A 20,723-nucleotide genomic window follows, 5' to 3' on the forward strand; every position below is an offset into this window, starting at 1 on the left:
TATATATATATATAAAAAGTGGTCTGTATCAGTCCAAGCAGCAGGCCCTGGGAGCATCCTGTGAGATCAGAAAGGGTAAACATGACAACAGTTGGTGTGACAAGTGGCGTGTTTTCCATTGGAGCAGCACTCCCTCTGAGTGACAGGTTTCGACTCTCCGTCGGTGGAGGTCATCCGGAAGACAGCGTTGCTTTACAAACACAGTGAGCCAGAACATGTAGGAACAGTTTGCATACATTTAAATGTACAAACCAAGTCCTGCCTCCAGTAACTCTAAACCATGCTCTACAGAGATCATGCAGCACTGACACCCGGACAGTCCAGAGGATGGATTTGTGCAGACTATCAAGCACACCAATTCAGCCTTGACATCAGCTAACAGAGCCTTTATGGCTTTTTTCTGGGCCCAAAACCACCCTGTGATGACATCATGCACAGAGAGGGGGCGCCGCCACCAGCTACTTTCTCTGTGAGACACAGGCATTAGAGCAGTGCATGCTGGGAAACAGCTCAAGTGCCAAAGCATTTGGAAAGCTACAGCTGTTATTAGAAGAAATGAAAGATGAGAAGAGAGAGGTGTGCGTGTAAAGCAAGACAGTGAGAGTGCAGGGGAACAGCACCATTAGCATGTCTTACTGACCAGTACTCTTAACAAAGAAATCATTTCAGCGAGCCTTTTTATTCTACCTTTGCAAAACTTAAAACAACTATTTATGTATGAAAGTAGGTGGACTTTACTTTGGGGGTCCGATTAGTATATATAAATGATATAGGAGTGCTGCAGTCTTTAATAATCGCTGTCAAGGCAAACTATAGCCTGCACTTTCAATAATTCAGCAGGGAAGGCATGGTATATAGCTGCCTCTAACAAAGCTTTACAAAGGGCACTGGGAAGGTCTCCAACACAACGTCCAATAACAATGTGGAGTTGGAGTTTGCATATTTGATACAGGATCACAGACAATGGGGCGTGTGTGCCTACTTCACATTATTGCACCACCAGTCATGATATGGTGAACAGGCTGTAACTTGCCCTTTGCTATGACTAGCTTATCTTCATGCAGTGCTGACTGACAGAAGCATTCAACCTGCTTAAAGACCAAATCTCGTTGACATTTAAACAATACTACAAGTATTAGGTATCTTACTGCAGCGGATCAAATAAAGAGACATGGCAGGGGTGGAGAAAGCTATAACAACCAAGTAAGTTATTTGCCAAGATAAATCTCAAAGTGCATAAAGCAGATAAGCATTTATATTACCAAGCTTTTTGGAGTCTGTTTAAAGGTGGTTAACAATTAAACAGACCAATTTCCTGATTACTAAAGCAGCTACTTGTGCAGGTTACTGTCCAGCTGCACTGTCTTTAAAGCGGTTACCAGCCAATCAGTAACAAGTACTTTGCATGGCCATATTCTGCTTACTATAAAAAAATAAAGCACTAAAGTACTACAGTACTGCTTTATTCTACTTCCATCCCACCTGCAGCAGCTTGAAGCTATGAGGGAAAAACCAGTATGGAATTTTAGGAATTGTTATTGGCAATCTAGTTAAGATGTAAATATTAAAAAGCACACTTTGGCTGCTGTCCTAGTCAAAGTGCATGCAAGTCGTGGTAAACACTGGAGAATAAAAGTGTCTGAATAGCCGTTCCCCTGAACTAACAATGGTGAAAACCTATGCCCTCCATATTACTGCAGAGAAAGAGCAAGTAGTCAAAAGAAAGTAGAGAAATCAGGGGGAGAGGAGGAAAGAGTATAAAGGAGATAGAGGGAGTAGCAAGTGGCTACAGAGTGCATTTTTTCATTCAGGTGCACACATGCTGCTCGGCACACACCCCATACCTGCCAGAAGTCCTGCAGAGAGGGAGGGGCAGAATGAGAAGGAGGGAGCGAGACAGAGGAGATGAAGAGGAGGTGAAGGGGGAAGGGGAGTTGGTTGGTGGAGAGTGGGGATCAGCAGATGTAATGATTGGGAAAATGAGGCAGAGAAAAAAAGAGGGGATGTTGGGAGACGGGGAGTTGACAATGATGGTTATTCAAGAGGAAGAGAAGAGAGAACATGGGGGGAGGGGTGTTATTTGTTACATGAATGAGAGAGAATGGTTGATAAGAGCATGAGAGAATAATCAACAGTTAACAACGTCAGGTCACATCAACATTGGATTACTGCAGCTGAAAAGCATACCAACATGATGAGGACAGAAAGAATAACCAGAGCGAGGCAGGGAAATAACAGCAGAAGGAGAGGTGCGCTTAAACGATTTGTCGAGCAAAGACAAGCAGTTAAAGATTTTTAAAACAATCGCGATACTGCACACATGGATGGAAAACAACACAATCAGCAGGTTGAGTCAATATGAACCACAACTGGTAAACAACCATACAAGTTTGTCTTACATAAAGACTGAACCTGGAACAAATTTAGTGTCAGCGGGAGATGGTGGACAGAAGGACGTACACCTACACATATTCCCACTTAACTATGCCCAAACATTGCAGTTGGCTTAGCTATTTTTAAATAAAACCATGGGAAGTAAGATACAGAGGCCTTTAGGAGACCTTTCATGGCATTCTCACACATGGTGTGGGCTTTAGCTTTGGTTTAGCTGAAATGCTCCCTTCGTACTTAACTATATTTCCATTCACAGATATTGGACCATTACACTTCTCTGGGCATTTCATGTAGGTCTTACTCATTGTACTTTTCAGGTTTGTGTTAACCTAAATAGTAAAATGGAAAAAGTAATAGTTTACTCCTCTAAATTGCTAGAGGTGAGAAGAAGGTGTGTCTCTCTGGGCAAATGAGGAGTTAAGAAGATGGGAATCTCTCGGGCCACTCTAGCCATGGCAGTAAAATTGCCAGGGAAAATCCAAAGCTAAACATGCCTGGCAAATGCAAGAAACATGAGGACTGAAGCATCGGATCATTTACATAAACAGACAAGGGCCAGACAGGACGAGTGCTCCACTTTAATTTTGGTCTGCCACACAATTTCATAAGCCCCTTTGATTACTATATATCCCATACTTTTAACAGATTTTTAAAATATGGGTGAGTAAAAGTACTCTAGGTCTCACAAAACATAAGGTAAGGTAAAGCAAAAGAGCAGGAGCAGAGAAAGGAGTACAGGAAGAAACCTATGACAAAAAAGTAGACTGCAATCCCTCGCTACCTGTTCATCTGACTTCAATATGGAGATCAGGCAGAGACTCGTAGCAACCTGAGGCCTGATGAATTTTGTAATGAGGTTAGAAGCTACAATCGCCACACTGATGATTAGCTAATATTAAATGAACACTTAGCTGTTGGGTGTTGAGAGGTGCTGTCCGAAATCTATGGAAGGGCAGTAATGGTCACTAATCAATATCAATAAATGTACTTATGCAATATGATCTTGGTGATTTATATTCATGGAAATGTCAGCATTTAGAGCACTGGCACTAGCTCCCTGAAGTCAATCAGTGTCCATAAGGGGCCAGCCTATAATGCTTGCATGCTGCCATTGTCTTTGAAGAGGTCATTAACAGTGGGCGGGCCTTCTTTGTGCATGTCCCTATTATAGTTACTCTTAAGTGCTTTGTTAAAGGCACCTTCACACTAAATGGCTTTTCTGGCCTTTAATCCTTTTTCTGAATTTTAGAGCTCAAACAATAGTCAGAAAACAACACATTCGGGTTGGAAGCAGACAGCAAACGCAGGACCAAAAGCAAAGACACGAGCAAAGAAGTATATAAGATACTGTCCCTCTTCAATATTTAAGATGGCGGAGGCAAAAACATTTTTTGACTGTTATTCTAATCTAATATTTTGTTTTGACAAAACCGACTTACACACAACAGCTTAACAACAGAAACAAGGAAAATACAAAAAAATACAAGTTAAACATGTTATTCAGACAGCAGCATTAGATATTTGCTACTAATTTCTGGATTGTTTGCTGGATGTAATGATGTTTTCTATTTCTTTGCTTTCTCTTTGCCACTTTTGAAATGCTGCAATCCAACTTCCTGCGATAAGTATTTAATGTTTGTTCAATAGAGTTATAGATTCCTTTCATGCAAAGCTCTCCAGCATTACCAATTCATCCAGAAAAATGAACAAATGTAGTTCTGTCTCTATGCAAGATTTAATTCACAGTTTTCACACAAAGTTGCTAATATTTTACGAGTTAACCTGTGATTTGGCTCTAGTTATTTTTCTTTCAGAGGGGATAATACTGACTTTTATACTCACTTAATTTCAGTAAGACCAAACCTTATAAAACCTCACTCATAATTCCCTCTCTCTGTTTGCATATTTTTTTAAGTCATGAACAGATAAAAACCTTACTATAATCTGATGATTAAAAGGCTAATTATCAAGTGCAGACTTCATTTGCTTCATCTTTTCTGCATGAAGATACAATTCTAAATATTTTTAAATACATTTTAAAAAAAGGCATTTTTCTAAATGTCGACTTCACTTTGGTCTATTTCTGCTCAAGAAAAAAAACACATCCTTTTTAGGTTTGTGGATTATTCAGAGTAACTAGGCTGCTGATTAAGTTTTCAATGTTTTCAGTCTTTTAAAGCTAAAAACTAAAACAATCAACAATTTGTGTGACTGAAAAAATTCTTTTTCTTTTTTTTTAATTTGTTTTTTATTTGATTAACTGATTCTTAAATCTGGGTAATAAACCCCTCTGGTGGACTAGTAAGATGTAATAAGCTTTGCAATAGGAAAGATATAAACCTTCTTCTCTTGGTTTACATTACACTCACAAAAATCCCACAACAGCTACTCTAAGCTGAATTTAAGAATTAAAAATTAAGCTATGACACAATTAAACTCCTGGTGACCTGCATGATGACCAAATAGACCAAGACCTAGACACCTGTTCCTTACCTTGCCATCATACCGCTTCACGATGAACTGGTCGAGGCCTAGATCTATGAAAAAAAGAGAGAGATACAAGGAGATTATAGATTAGGGCAGAAAAATTCTAACAAACGAAGACAGACTTATTAAGAGCATGAACCAGAGCAATTACATTTACTTGGTGTCACTGTTGAACCTCTGGTAATAAAAGACATGTGCTGGAGAATAATAATAGTCATTAACAAACCCATTTGCATTTTGCCAAACAATGATCAGCATTCAGCGTTTGCTGGCCTGATCATCAGTTACGACTCAGTTCTCAAACAAGGATTCATTTTACAGATCCAGATGAGCAACACAAACCAAGATCCACACCATGCAGGAATTGTATTTACACACAGATTATCTTGACACGAGTACTTTCAGGCATTTGGTTTAATTAGAAATCAGTGTTATTTCATGCTAACACAACAAACAATCACTTCGGTTACACACACACACAATTTGGATCAGGTGAAAATCAGTCTCGATGCTTATTATTATGGTTCTGTTGCTTCTCCCTGAAAGGAGGACAGAAAATGTGATTTTTACTAAACTATTAATTATCCCTGAAAAATAAGTTCTTCGTTTTGCATAAAAGAGAGCCGCACCTTTTAATAAAGCTAAATCTAACTAACTTTGGTGTGAGGCGGCAATTTTCATCCATTATATGATAATTCATGCAGAACTTGCAGTCCTTTTAAATTCCAAAAGTCACACTCAAGCTTCTTTGGATCACACAGAGAGTAAGTTCAGACTGACCTCATTAAATCTAACTCTAACACAATGAAAAGACTTAAAAGTCTGTTTCATCTAAATTACAGGAAACCACAAATTAGTTCACTGGAGTATGAAAAAGCTACTTTTTTTCAGTAGTTGGTTCCCATGGAGAAGAATATAATATAAAATAATGTGGGCTGTGAGGATGTATAGACATAGATAAGCTTGATATTTAAAAACTCATTCTTTTTAAATCTATATTGAGTATTACTCAGAAAGAGCAGACAGCTGTTGCACATCATCTACAACTTACATGCATCACTGCTATAAGAATTCAGCAGTTTTAATGGTGGAGGAAATTTGAAGCTCGTTGTGTAATATCAATATATTGTAAATAATCTAGCTTGAATAAAATGACAGTTTCCTGTCATTTCCTGTCAGTTTTCCGTGTAGTGAAAATGTGGCAAACTTGGACGGATCATATAGACGTAACAGAAAAGAGGGTGAAACCATGCTGCTGTTGGTTGCTTGTCTAATGGGGTCAGTTCTGGAAAAGCGGTGAGCAAAAGTAAAACACTTGAATTCCTCAATTTAAAACAAGCAAACTGTTTTGTCATAAGATGACAGATTAACTAAAGCAAATTGCTGCGAAAATCTCAGCCTCACCTTTAACCCCTAAAGTTCTTGACCTTCCAGAAAGTACGAACCCTGGAAGTTAAGAAATAGTAACAAGTTTTTAAGTTGTACTGGACTTAGGTCCAAAAGGGTCCCAGAAAAATTTCTGCAGGGGGGGAAACTTATGAACAAAATCCTTTCTTTTGGCTTTGTTATCTGCTTGTCCATCAGAGCACAGTTTATCATTATTTTAATGCCAGTTTAGCAAAAGACAGTAACCTTAAATAAATGAATAGCTTTAAAATTGACACATGAGCGAAAGGTGAATCTAAGAATAAAAGGTTTGGGGACCAAGCTAAGCCAAGTCTTAAACATTATTAACAGATGGAATAGCTGAGAATCAACACAAATGTGAGACATCCAGACTAATCCTTATTGAGTGTTAAGCACGCTTGAGTCCTTTACTGTGAATGAAACATTCTTTAACAATAAACCAAGAATACGACTGTGAATCTAACTGAATTTTGGAGTTGAATAGTAATGACAGATAGAGACGAGGGAGGTGATAAAACAAATCTATGCCAAGTTAAGCTTCCTAACTTCACAACTCTCCCATGGCTGTAGATCAAATATCTCTCACTGGCTCCATATTCGACGCCTGAGATCTGCTCTTGTTTGAACTTGTTAATTGATACACCAACTGCTGTGTCGTGACTTCTAAACACAGCATGACGGGACTACCCACCCCTCCCTTCTCGTACTAGTATCCTTATAGCACGAACTTTCACAAGTCCAGAGCCATGTGTGTTGAGTGTCCCTGAACGGAGCACAGGGGAGGGGGGATGTGTTGGGTAAGGCGCTGCCATTTAAGTGACATGATCTCAGCATTTCTTAATGGAAACATCTTACCCTGTTTATTAATGACCATAAACAACCTGCATAGAAGTTGTGTAACTATATATCTCAGATCTCCAGGTTGTATTTGGGGCTACACTTCTACTGCAGGAGAGGAATCAGACTTGACATTTACTTATATCCTTGTGACAGACCAAAGAAGCTAAAAAGGGAGTACAATCATATGAAAGAGGAGGGTATGTCAGTGGGTGAAAGTATTGCCCTTTTCACACATGGGACACGTAACATTTCCAGCTCCATCAATCTGTTAAAGCAAACAAATTTTGCCATTTACATCACTGTCATGCTAATGTTTCTCCTGAAATACCCAAAACGCTGATGGGACAAGCCATCACGAACATGATATGATCTACACAGGCCAGATTTGGCAGAACATCAAGTGAAATATAATACATGTGGTTAGAGTTTTGCCCACCAGGCATATATATTTTAGTAGCTACTTTGATAATTAGAGATGCATGTATGTATGTATGCAGATATCAAGGGAATGCATCCATAAACATATGAGCAAAAAAATGGGAAAATTATTAACCTCTAGCTTACAACCAACAACTCATCTGTCTGGAGTGAACTATACCATGTCATGTGCTCTTAGCTCCTAAATGATCCTTTCTCTGTGCTCTTGATAACTTCCTGTTATTACTGAAGCTACAGATGTTGCCATGTGAGTAAATATGTGGAATTAACTTGTTTTGGAAAAGCTTTTATCTTACTAGTATCTGATACTAGCAAGTATCTGCTCTGAGGCATTGACATTTCCATTTTGGCTTTAGCCACATTGGTGTTTTTGAGCCAAAGTTAACACACTACCCTGTCATCTAAATGTGGTTAATTCATCAGCTAATGATAGCAAGCTTTGCTAGCATTAGCATTTGGCTTTAGTCGTAATCCTTTAACCAAAACTATTTTAAGTTTTAGTCATAATTTAGGAATCTAAATTCTTATAATTTTAATCAATTTTTTAGTTAACTAAACATCTAAAGTTGATACACTTGACTATAATATGCATTGATGCATTGAGAGCATCCTCACTGGATGCATCACCACCTGGTATGGCAACAGCACCGCTTACAACTGCAAAGCTCTCCAGAGAGTAGTGCGGTGTTCTGAACGGATAATTGGAGGTGAGCTTCCCTCCCTCCAAGACATCTACAGGAAGCGGTGCCTGAGGAAAGCGGGGAGGATCATCAAGGACTCCAGTCACCCCAGCCATAAACTGTTCAGATTGCTTCCATCAGGAAGGAGGTTCTGCAGCATCCGTTCCCGTACCAGCAGACTGAGAGACAGCTTTTTCCACCAGGCCATCAGACTGCTGAACACTTCATAGACACCTCAGCTTCACTACTGGAACTTCAACATTATGCACTCCATGCTGTACATTAATGCCACTGTTTTGCACATGTCCAACTACCAACCTCTGTATATTTTATATATTTTATTTTATTCTTTACTCTATTTAATTTGTAAAATATGTATACATACCCACACCCACACACACACACGTAGAAAAACATATTTAGTATACACATCCAGTAATGCATATACTCTTATATATTGTACATATATTTATTACTTTCAGATTTAGCCATTCTTATATTTTGCTTGTTTTACGTTATTGTATTTTGCACAACTCTGTTGCTTGTGAAGCTCGCACACAAGAATTCCACTCGCATGTACTGTACCAGAGTACCTGCACATGTGATGTAACAATAAAAGTGATTTGATTTGATTTGATTTGACACGTCTTACTCATCTTACTCACAAGCATTGAGATGTTGTCGTATTTTCATGGGAGCTAGCTGTGCTATCATTCAAAGCTTTCAACAGTCCTAAAAGGTTGTTACAAAGAGATAAATCAGTTGGAGAGACCAAACCCTTGTTGCACAACAATGTAAACAAAATTATTTCTGCTGTATAGTATACAGTTCAACATGGGAGTCTAAACGGGACTCCCATTTAGAACCAGCTTCAAGTGGCCACTTGAGAAACTGCAGTTTTTAGCACTTTTGCGCCGACTTCATTTTTTTAAAACTGGAGGCTGCCTTTGGTTACAAGAAACCAATTTCAGCTTTCATTTATGTTTTTCAAAACAATGGACTGAAATCATTACTGGATCAATTTGATCTATTCCAGCCTCTGACTAGTTATAAAGAAGATAACTAAATATTTATTTTAGAGTAATTTCAATCTGTAATAGATGTGAAATTGTAAAGTGAATGCAGGAATACTAAACATAATTTTATAGAGGTCTGGCAACGAAAGGCCGGTAAACAGTGTCTTTACTCCTCTGATGTTTTAAACCAATGTCAGTGCTGGAATGTGTTTAGAAAAACTCCCATAAAGAGCAGCTTGGAAACTTCGGTGAAATTAGTTAGAGCATCTCACACTGAGATGTTACTGCCATTTAAGGCATTCTCCAAAACAATCCTGCATTCTATTCAGCTGAACTAAATAAAATGAACTCCACAGTCTTCATCTTGTTTATACCATACCTATATCTGGTAATGTGAAGGCATGCATGCTGAAAGTGTTAGATAAATGTGTTACAGAAAACATGCTCACTCTCACATTAGGTCAGTGTGCAGATGCCATTAATGGAAAGAAGAGCATGCACAGAAAGAGCTAAAAGAATATAAGCAAAAGTGGTGAAATTAAGAACTTACTCTCAGGCTGCTTCTCATTAGGTGTGATGGAGCGTATGAAGTCCTGAGGCGTCATGTAAACCTCAGCATCTCCATGCTCATTGATGACCTTCAGAGTGGCAAAGTAGCGGAAAATCTTGTCTGGAGTTGAGTAGGCTCGTATCCTGTTCTCATACTCCATCACCTGCCAACCAGCCAGAAAGCAAAATTAATATCACAAGATTCCCACTTTAGGCAAAAGCTTTAATGTAATATACATAAAAATCAACAAGATCAAATCAAAGAACCAGCAATATTTCAACCATGTGTGTAGACAGAAAATAACGTGAGTTAAGTGAGAGTAGATTGAGTGAAGGGGAACCCAGAGCAGCAGGAAACCAATTTGTCATCCTTGATCGGGAGGTATATTAACCTCCTGACTCAACTGCCACAAATTCAAATCAGGAACACAGAGTGTTTTCCTATTCGGGGTCAGTCTGCCTGCTAGGTTAATATGAAGGGAGAGTTACCAAAACTACATAAATCTGTAGACAACACAAATAACAGCTACAGACCATCAGCATGGCGCGACACATTAGCCCCCTGTCAACTGTTATTTGCTGCAATGCCATCCACTTTTCAGGAGAAAGTTTCAAACAGATGTGGAGTAGCTGGGAAACTGACAGGGCAGTGTGTGTTTAGAATCTGTGTTGGGCTGGAACCCAAACAGGTGGTTATTTTGTGTGACATTGATTGATTGCATTCACTACAGAAACTTCTTTTGGCAAAAGAAAAAACATTTCAGAGCTTCAACGTTTTGTTATCAAACTCGGTTTTATGATAAATATCTGTGGGGAACAGTCACACAGTCACACTACATTCACTTCAATTTCATATTTATGATTACATGTGTCAGTGTCGGTACTCTCACTTTAGGAGACCTTAATAGTCTTTGGGGAAATCACCATGAGCATGTCTCCAGCAGAGGCAACCAACTGTGCATGGATGAAGGTCTATTAGACAGTTGTGTGGAAATGGCAGAGAACTGAGTGACTGGCAGAAAGACTGGGTTGCACTCTTCTTTCTCTCTAGCTTTCATCTGATTGTGTTTACAGATTATGAATCTCAGCATTTTCAACACTGATGAAGACATGGGCTGTCTTTCAATTTAAATAAAAAATTCAAAAACCCACACAATTCAAGTCACACGAGGAACTTATTATTTTGTGTTTCGCATTTTCACTCAGTGTTGTGAAACATCCAAGACAGCGGTAGCACTCAGTTCAAAAAAGTGACACCACTGAATTTCAAACACAAACATTGGAGTAAAAATGTCTTCCTGCTGCATGATTTTGCATTATTATTATTATTATTATTATTATTATTATTATTCTTCAGCATCTCCTGATCTGATCACCTAATGAATAAAACACAAAGAAAGCCAAAATCTGTGGATATACTCAACATACACTTAAAATTCCAACACTGGACCACTTCAAAGACAGTCAGCCCTTAGACATCTATTTGCTTTTTACAGACTGTGGCTGCTCCTCAGAGTGACTGCGCAATTTTTACATCATTCAAAAAAAATAGAAAAAAAGGCTTGAATTGTTTAAAAGTTCTTCCTCCTTTTTTTTGTTTTTATCCTCACATCCTCCAACAAGCAGTGCAACAAACACTGCTTATTTGGCATCAAATCAAAGATCCTTTGTTCTTTATCTCCATATCCTTTGTCATCTTCTGCCTAATTAACAGCAATAAAATCATAGGAGTGGGACATTCCTGTTCTTTATGCATGCTGATTACCCCATTACATTTCTTGGTCTCAGCAAATATTCTGTCAAAATATACTAGCTCTGGCATACTGGAAATTGCTTGCTGGGGGTTTCAAAACACCATTGTGGAGATGAATTAAATAGGAAGACTGACTGCATGGCTGAATGGTTATTGTTTATTGATCACCTTGCGGTCACGGAATCCAGAGCGTTGCTTCTTTTTTTTCCCCTCTCCACCTTCGTCTTTTTCATCCTCATCTCCACTGCTGGCCTCCACCGATTTCTCTGACTCCGTTTCGGAGTCTGGGTGTCTCCCAAAATCCGGTTCCTCTCCACTTACTTGCTCAGAGTGTCGAACAGAAGACCCAGCATCTGCATATGCTCTGGTTTTGTAAATAAATTTAACAAAAAGAGAGATCAGATTACAAAACTGATCAATACCTGGGGGACAGCTCGATGTTATCTGAAAAGATAGTTAAGTTCAGCAATATGTCTTTGTGCTTTGCTCTAGTACCAAGTAGATTTGGGAGGTATGTAGCAGACTGTGTTTTGCAGACTGTGTTTTGCAGCTAGGTGTGTACTGTCGCTATGATGCTAAACAGATTGAAAAACAGAGAGGCAAAAGGGCCAGGAGATTATGTGCTCTGCTGTGTTTTGCTCATCGGTGCAGTGCGGGGAGGTTTTACCATGGCAGACTCCCACGTTACCATTTTTCTGACTAAACTGAAATTGGAATAATAATAATAAATAGCTGGGACTGTCTAGAGCAGGCTGAATAATTCAGTTTAATGACACGCGTTGAAAATGAAGCCCAGGGTGAAGGCCTGGAACAGTCTCGTTCCATCAGTCTCAAATGCCCTGAGGCGCCATCCATCACTCTGCCTCCTGCAGCACAGTCAGTGTGTCCCCATAGAGCTCTAACCTCAACACCTTCTCCAGCACATTGTCTTAACTAAACAACAGGCTTTAAGGCAATGGATAGCCATAAAAACACAACAAGCAGGAGAATGAAATGTAACATGTGCTCTAAAGTCTAGCTGCTTTTGAGTACTGAGCCAAAAGCAATTCCTAATTTGCTCAATGAACCTCAAGTCCTGTTCACTGAATGCTGTCCCATAGCAAAGTGCTGAAGTTTAAACACATGATGGAAAACCCACTTCAAAAAAATGGCGTGTCATTCAAGTGACAAAAAATCAATAAAAATGAAACTCAACAAACATGTTTAAATTGAATTCCCAGTCATGCCACATTGTATTAAGCAACACTAGACAGGCCTTCAGCCGAGAAGCAATCTGCACCTTGAGCAGGCTGCTTGTAAATCACTGAGTTGTTTACACATCAGCTTGCTTCAAATTGCTTCTTAAGGAACAAATGCAGTATTTTTTTAAGACCACTATTATTTTAAGAGCAATAAAATGAGGCACAAGGGTGTAAAAAAACAAAACAAAAAACTACCTCTTCCACAGCAGTCCAGCACTAGCAGACACACCGGTTACCCCAGCTAGGGCTGCCAGCATCAGCCTTCTCCGGCCAGACTCTCGCACTGCCCCGCTGTGATAACGCCGGGACAGCTGCACGAGCCCCACTGAAACTGCGGACAATGCCCGCAAGCGGAACATCCTGCAGAGGGACGAGAGTAAAGGTGAGACAAAGACAGATGACACTCTTGCAGTATCGGTATGTACAATGACAGAAAAAAGCAACACACACCTATTAAATTGTGTTTCTGTTTTGTATTCTACTACTGTATGCCAAAACTGAATAAATAAAAACTATGAAATAATTTCATGTTAAGTATGTGAATACAAAGGATATGAAAATTCTGAGCTGAGTACATAGTTTCATAACTTTTATCTGTCTTAGAAATCACCAGTTAAAGCTACCTCAGATTAGAGCCCACATCAGTGCTTTGCAGAGTTTAAGTCACAGACAGATCTCAACCGTGGTAAAGAAAGTTTAGAAGCCTCGTAAGGAAATCAAAGAAGACCAAATTCATCTTGTCTTGTTAACGTCTGAAGAGGAGCAATGAAAGCATCCTGACTGGAAACATCACAATCTGGTATGAGATGTGCACAGCAGAGACTGGATGGGTGCTGTGGGGGAATTAAACCCCCCTCAAGAGTATCCCAACCACCCATCTACACATCATAAGTGGTATTAGGGAGTTGAGCCCAATATCCACCTTGCTATCACCTGGCAAGCAAAACGGGAGTATCTGCTGCTGTAATATCAGCAGTTTCTTTCCTCATGCTGTGAACTTACTGCATACTTTAGTGCAGTTTTTTATTCAGTTTATTCAGTCATTCTTTTACATTTTTGTTAGCACCATAGCAGATTACATGTAGACTATATGTGCCATGATCTTGCACAAGGCTAATTATAATAAATGTTGAAACAACTTTCTGATAAGTCCGTGTGAATCAGCCCTTCATAGTCAATCTGCTGCAAAGATTATTAACCAAACAAACCTGGTCAAAGACCACACAGGTGAAGGTCTGCCCTCTGTGCTTCCTGCTCAGCACCTATTAACACCCATCCCTGTATATTTAGTGACTAATTTAAGCATTTTTGTTTTGTTTTAAAGTTATTACTTTGTAAACTCTTTGATTAAACGTATTGGACAATTGAATCATTATATATGTGTGCACACCTATATTTCATTAACTACTAACTTAGTTAGGATAATAAAAACAGAAACCTGTACTTTGGCCTTAAGATTTGTAGCCACAGTTGTAGTATTTTTATTTGCTTTGATTTTGATTCCAACAAACAGCATGTCAGGCAGTCGGATTTCCACTGTGAAGTAAGGATGCCTGATTATAGCAGAAATCAAAACTAGGATTATTTAGCTGAGATTTAACACATTTACTTAAAAAAAACAAAACATACATTAAAAAAAAAGATTAGTGGATTAGAATGGCAGTGTGCTATCCCTTTAAACTGGCCGTTGGTGGGGATGTAAGAGTGATTGGTTGTTTGCTTTTTCTACGCACTTTGTCCGCTGATATGGACTCCAATCCCAACCAATCCTGGTCAGATACGAATGTAAGATAACAAAGGAACAGACAGATAGATGGATGAACTACACATGTGGATTCATACCACAAGATCCTCTGAACACTGTAAAGCTAGCACATAGCTACCACAGTACTAAACACCTACCTTATCCAATTATAAACCATGGAAGTCATAGGTAAGGATTTGCAGATTTTAACCCCCCCCCAAAAAAGTAATTAACAGTCACCTCAAGAGACAAAGCTTAGAACAATGGGAGTTCACCATTGGGATCTGCCTTCACATGGCACTGTAGACAAAATGGTTCCCTAAAAAGTCAATGTAGAAGGTCCTGGTTTTCCCCACATACCTCAATTAATAAACAACGGAAAATCAGGGATAAAACTAATTGCCACCAGTGCACCTAAGCTCCAGAACTTCATTTTCAGCTATACTGTTGCTTAATTCTTCAGTGTCACGGAAAGATGATTAACAATTAGGAAAGGGGCTACTGGTGTGTATCTGTAGCTCCCATGTGTGCACTTTTCAAACTACATGATGGAGGAGTTAACCCCACTGAGGCTCAAAGCTACCACCTGTCAATATCCTATTAACAATTCAGGCACCAACTGTCAAGCAGACTCAGCAGAAAGAACAGTGAAACATGGCATATGCTAATTGGAGTGTTCAGTAGCCCATGACAATAAGGTCTAAAGGGAACAGTGAGCATGCATCCACACTATTATACTTTTTGGGACTGGGGGAAAGCCTAATGGTAAAGGAACGACACCAAAACTTTATAGAAACAGACCAAAACTCACATGATGCAACAAGAAAGCCCAAAAATGCAAGTCGTTGGTGTTGCAGAAATCTTTAGTATTAATAAACTTCTTTATATTTTAATGCCTTTCCAAAATTCACCAAGGTACATGTACAGTAAACAAAGATTTTCAAAATGCAAACTAACTAACATATTTATGACACTGGTATATCCCCACAGTCGTGTGAGAGCCAGTGAGTGTCTGCACATATGCCCACACATTCATCCTCTGAATGTCTTTCCAGCAGTTTGAAATTAGTTGGCTCCCAGAACAGCAGCTGACCAAATGTTATTTGCAACTCTGTGTTATCTAACTCATAATTACTGAGTTCACTGATGAGTGCTTTCATTTTCACTAGAATGCACTCATTTTGTCTGAGTTTTTGAATCCAGCACATTTTCATCGCAGCACTTTGCTTTCACACCTCCCCAAAAACTTCGATGCCTAGTTCAACTGGAGCTAAGACGATAGAAAGCGGTTTAAAAACTTGAATGAAGGTCTCCAAAGGTGAACTGTTAAATGCAAAGTTTGCTGAGGCGTGAGTGCTGCTGGTTTGGAAATCCAAACCAGACAGCCACCTATTCCCCGCAACCTCCACTACATTTCGATATTACGATATTTACGATATTTACGATATTTAAATTAAAATAAAGCCATTGTTCAAAATAAAGTTTTTAAAATATAATGCACCAGTTTTTGCATAGAAATGATATGATATCAATATTAACCAACCGTTTGCCATTTTATGCAAATATAATTACCTACATTTTCACAAAGAAGTTAGATAACAGGTCCTAAGTACAGTCAGTTAGATTTCTTTGGCATTAACTAATACTCTGTAGCTAGCACAGCAGCTCAGTGGCTACATCGTTTTGCTAGAATAACAGATTTAGGTTTGGAAACCTTTTACAGCACTTAAAGTAACAAAACTACATGTTATCAACTTCAGCAATGTTATCTATAATTCAGCTGTCTTCGGCAGCCTGTCTCTCCCAAACAACATCTCCAGCCCTACACAAAGCCAAGTGGAAAGCTAGTAATTTGTTTTTTAGTCTAAAACCAAAGATGAACAGATGCTGAGTGATCTCAAACATATGTAAGTCTCATAGCAGGTTAGTGAGTCCTGGCTATAGCACTATTTGCTCTGCTGCTGAGTTACAGCTACACCACCAAACAAAGAGTATGGGCTTTTACTCTCACTGTTTTTGCCTTTTCACAGCAGAGGCAGCAACACAGTTATTGACACTCTGAAATGCTCCTCTGTACAGAGTAACAGAACAAAACAAAGACTAAGAAAAAGTGAGATGGCAGGGAAACCACCCCAGGGGTGGTGTTGCAGCAATGTGATGTCTGGACACTGCTCCTGACTGTAACAACTATGGCAGCTATGGTGATTACTGTACTGCAGCTGAAAGAATTTGTAATGATTTTAGCAGTACCTTGGGTTTTATTTGATTTTGGGAAGTAAGGCAGTAAGGTGCATTACTTAACTTTACTACACTGCAAAATATGGAGCAATGACACTTTATGTACTACAAAACTCAAGAACTAATGTCATATTTTTTGTATATTTTTTCAAATTCTGACTTGACACAATCTCGTGAATCCTTTCCTCCAACCGCCAGACAAGAAGACAAGCACACACACACATGCGCCAGATTCAATTTTTTTTTTAAAAAGAAAAAGAAAAAGGGGTGAACATAAAATATGGATTTAAATTTCTTGATCTTTTTGATTCCTAGCTACTAGTTGAGGGTCACTCATTTAAACTAGTTAATAATGTTTGCTTAAATCTTTGAAATACATCTACCAAGTGAAATTAAACATTTTCAAAGGGGAAGTTATACACGCTCTGTGTAATCTCCAAATGGGAAGCCTAAAGCTTGTTCAGATAATAACTTTGTGAAAGGACACTGGAAACTAACTTGCATAAAAGCCAGTGAGCCACACTACAACAAAAACCTGCCCATTCGTTATGTCAAACTATGTAAAAAAATGAAGCAGTCAGTCCAAAATTTGCTTCTCATTCATATCTATGTGGCATATATACATTTATTCGGTTTCTACTCTGCTCTATTTTACCGTGTGCACGTTCTGTATAATGAAAAACATACATCTTTCATCTGAACAAAACAGCAAAGCTGTAAAAGAGAGAATATCATAAGGAAAACAGCATTTCATCATCCTTTCAGTCTGATCACAAACCAACAAAGAGTCCTTCAATGTACTCTTTTGAAAACCTTACATTAAAAAAGTTTTAAAAGCATGCATATTTTGATTACAAACTAAAGGTAATTGTAAGCTGTTAGAGTTCCTGATATATATTTTTAATTAGGTTATAATGGAGTAACATCTGATAATTTTTTTCTTTCTTTGCACCTGTACTTAACCATGCAGGAATGCTTTGTCTTGGCATGTTTTTGGAGAAATTTGAGTGCGAGACTTCATTCCTTTGGCATGCTCAAACTTTGAGTGCTGTTTTTGATTGCAATGCTTGTCTCCTCATCAACTCCATCAACGCAAACTAAATCTGGAACACAGCAGCCACAACAAAGGGGGTGGCTGTGTTAAAGTTAAATGCTCATTATTATCAAAGTACATGTAAAAATATCCTAAACCTTGCAGAGCATGACTTAGCTACTTTTTAAACTCCATCCTGTTATTACAGCTTTATAAATCCAGTGCCGCTCTCACGATATCAGGCAACTTTTTTCATGTATTTATGAGTGTTTAAAAATGATTAATTTACATCACATTTCAAGAATTCAGTCTAATTTTTTGAATCCAGCACATTTTTAATTAGAGAGTTTTGCTTTTACACTTTCCCAGAAGCTCAATGCTAAGTTCAGCTGAAGCTACAATGATAGAAAACTATCATCGTAAGTCTAGTTACAAGGCACACTGGACCTGGACTTGAAGAAGGAGCAGGTAAATCAACGTCCTCAACAATTATTCTTCACTACCTAAAAGCAAACCTTTTTTTAATATAAAATGTGTGTGTGTGTGTGTGTGTGTGTGTGTGTGTGTGTGTGTGTGTGTGTGTGTGTGTGTGTGGGGGGGGGGGGGGGGGGTGTAATCTAAATAGCCTATGGCATTAAAAATTACATTTTATGATCTCAGGTGAGACCACAGATTCATTCCAGTTAAACAACAGCAAATATAGCAGTTCCTTTTGCTGCTTGGGGATCTTTTTTTTCCCACCCTAGGGGTACACATACACAGAGAGATGGGGTTATTTTCAGAAGTATCAAGAGCATTCAGAATTTTAAAAAGAACAGTTTGGATATATGGACCAGTACCTCATTAAAAAGAAATAACTAAAGCTTTCAGAAACTGCATATCGTTGTCAAGTGTATCTGGGTCAGGACTTTCTCACCTTTGTTACAATACACTGGCTGCCTGGTAGCTGATTTTAAACGTACAGAAATTACTTCTAAAGCCTTACATGGCCTCTTACATACATGCATTATACATTTACTCATACTTGTGCTCCTCAATTCAATCCAAGCTTTTAAAAATCATATACATAACATAAAAGACAAACATGCAGACCTGAATTTTTAATGGGTGTTTTGCGACACCCAACCCAAAAAAGCTATGTATTGTTCCCAAATAAATTAGGAAATGTTTTCTTTGGGTAAGAGCTAGCATTGTACTATCCTTTGAAGCATAATCATTTTAGTCTCTGGGTGTTTCGTGTAAACATGCAATAATAATAATCTTAGACAAACAACTGAAAGATACACCTTCCTGTGTTTGTGTTCAATATGACATGGCCCACTGTTAACACAACACCAAAAACACACACAAAAACAGCTAGCTGTCAACAACTGGCTCAAAAACACTGGTTAAGGTGATGTTAGTGTTGCGTTTGGCATGTTGAAACGGAAACACGAACAGCTAGAGCTGTTCATTTGATAGTGATCCCAGTGTTTTGTTTTTAGCCGCAAGTTAACTTCGTTGACAACAGCATGACGGGCTACAAGGTTAGCAGCTACCCGTCTAACCAATAATAAACTAAATGCTTCTATCGTCAGTCACTTGTTAATGTCAATATTTAGCTGGTTAGTTCGGCAGTCAAGTAATTGTTTCGTGGGGTAACTCACGCTGGCGAGCTAGCTAGTTAACGTTAGATTTAATGGCAAGTGCTAGCTCTACTAGCAGCTATTTCATCGTTTTGTTACACACTGCGTCATTACGGAGCTTTCTTATAGCTCATAGGAGGCACGGTTACTTACATAAGCAGCGATAAAAACACCACTCAGTCCAAAGTAATAACGTCTTCACCGATTCAGAGTACGTCTTTGCTCAGTGTGTCTGCAGTGATGGAGTACTGCGCTAATAGTTCCGTGTTTCAAAGAGGGTGGGACAACATCTCCGTACCAGCCCCATGCATTTCACACAGGCACCCTCCCATCATCCCTCCGTCCAGGTTTAGGCGGAATTACAGTGTAAGTACCGGAAAATCAAAAGTCTTGTGGGGACTTTAAGTTGTCTAATCGAATAGGTACATTATGGTCCCCAGCACAACTGTTTTACAATTTTTTTTATAGGGCTTACAGAGAAGGGTCCAAAAAGAGAAAATATTCAGAGAGTGGCAGTTCTCTTTGTGAACAGACAGACTGCTTCAAGGGAAGGCAATGCACTCAACTCACTCAAATAACCACTCTTTACAAGGAAGGCATGCAAAAGAGCATCTGTGAACACACAACACACTGCTACAGCTGCATAGGACCTCACCAAGTGGGACTCTTATTAGCTCAGAACAGGAAAGAGGCTGCAATTGACACAAACTCACCAAAACTGGACAATAGAAGACTGAGGAAACATCGCCTGGTCGGACAAGTCTCGGTGTCTGTTCTAACAGTTGGCTGGTAGGTTCAGAATTTAGTGTAAAGACCATGAAGGCGTGGATCCATCCTGCCTCACAGCAGTAGTTTAGGCTGCTGCTGCTGGTGGTGTAATGTTGTGAGGGATTTTTTTTTTAACCAACTGAGCCTCATTTAAACACCACAGCATAGCGTACCATCCTTTTATGACCACAATGTACCAATCTTCTGATGAGTACATTTAGCAAGATAACGCACCATGTTGTACAGCTGAAATAATCTCGAACTGGTTTCTTGAGTATGACAATGAGTGCACTTTACTCAAATGGCCTCCACAGTAATAACATCTTAATGCAATAGAGCATCTCTGGAATGCAGAAGAACAGGAGGGTCGCTTCATGGGTTTGCGGCCCAAAAATCTGAATCAACTGTGTGATGCTGTCATTCCAATATGCCCCAAAACTTCTGAGGTACTGTTTCCAGTACCTTATTGAATCAATACCATGAAGAATTCTGAGGGGAAAAGGGCTCCTA

At 39.0% G+C, this 20,723-nt stretch overlaps 1 protein-coding gene across 3 annotated transcripts in view; it reads right to left on the reverse strand.

Annotated features, from left to right (window-relative positions):
• micu1 (mitochondrial calcium uptake 1) overlaps positions 1-19,781 on the reverse strand; it is a 35,828-nt gene extending 16,047 nt beyond the window's left edge. The window contains exons 1-6 of one of the 3 annotated variants that reach the window (XM_005737044.2): positions 19,599-19,781; positions 13,001-13,165; positions 11,733-11,928; positions 9,813-9,975; positions 4,888-4,931; positions 1,845-1,856 (exon numbers count right to left, since the gene is read on the reverse strand). In XM_005737044.2, the coding sequence (XP_005737101.1) occupies positions 1,845-1,856; positions 4,888-4,931; positions 9,813-9,975; positions 11,733-11,928; positions 13,001-13,165; positions 19,599-19,600 (582 nt within the window). In that variant the 5' untranslated portion in view covers positions 19,601-19,781. The remainder of the gene's footprint in view (positions 1-1,844; positions 1,857-4,887; positions 4,932-9,812; positions 9,976-11,732; positions 11,929-13,000; positions 13,166-19,598) is intronic. The other 2 variants (XM_005737046.1, XM_005737045.2) reach the window with 2 other exon arrangements.
• Positions 19,782-20,723: the final 942 nt, after the last annotated feature.

Source organism: Pundamilia nyererei, unplaced genomic scaffold (genome assembly GCF_000239375.1).
Source record: "Pundamilia nyererei isolate P.nyererei 1_Seehausen unplaced genomic scaffold, PunNye1.0 scaffold00073, whole genome shotgun sequence".
NCBI classification, from domain to species: Eukaryota; Metazoa; Chordata; class Actinopteri; order Cichliformes; family Cichlidae; genus Pundamilia; species Pundamilia nyererei.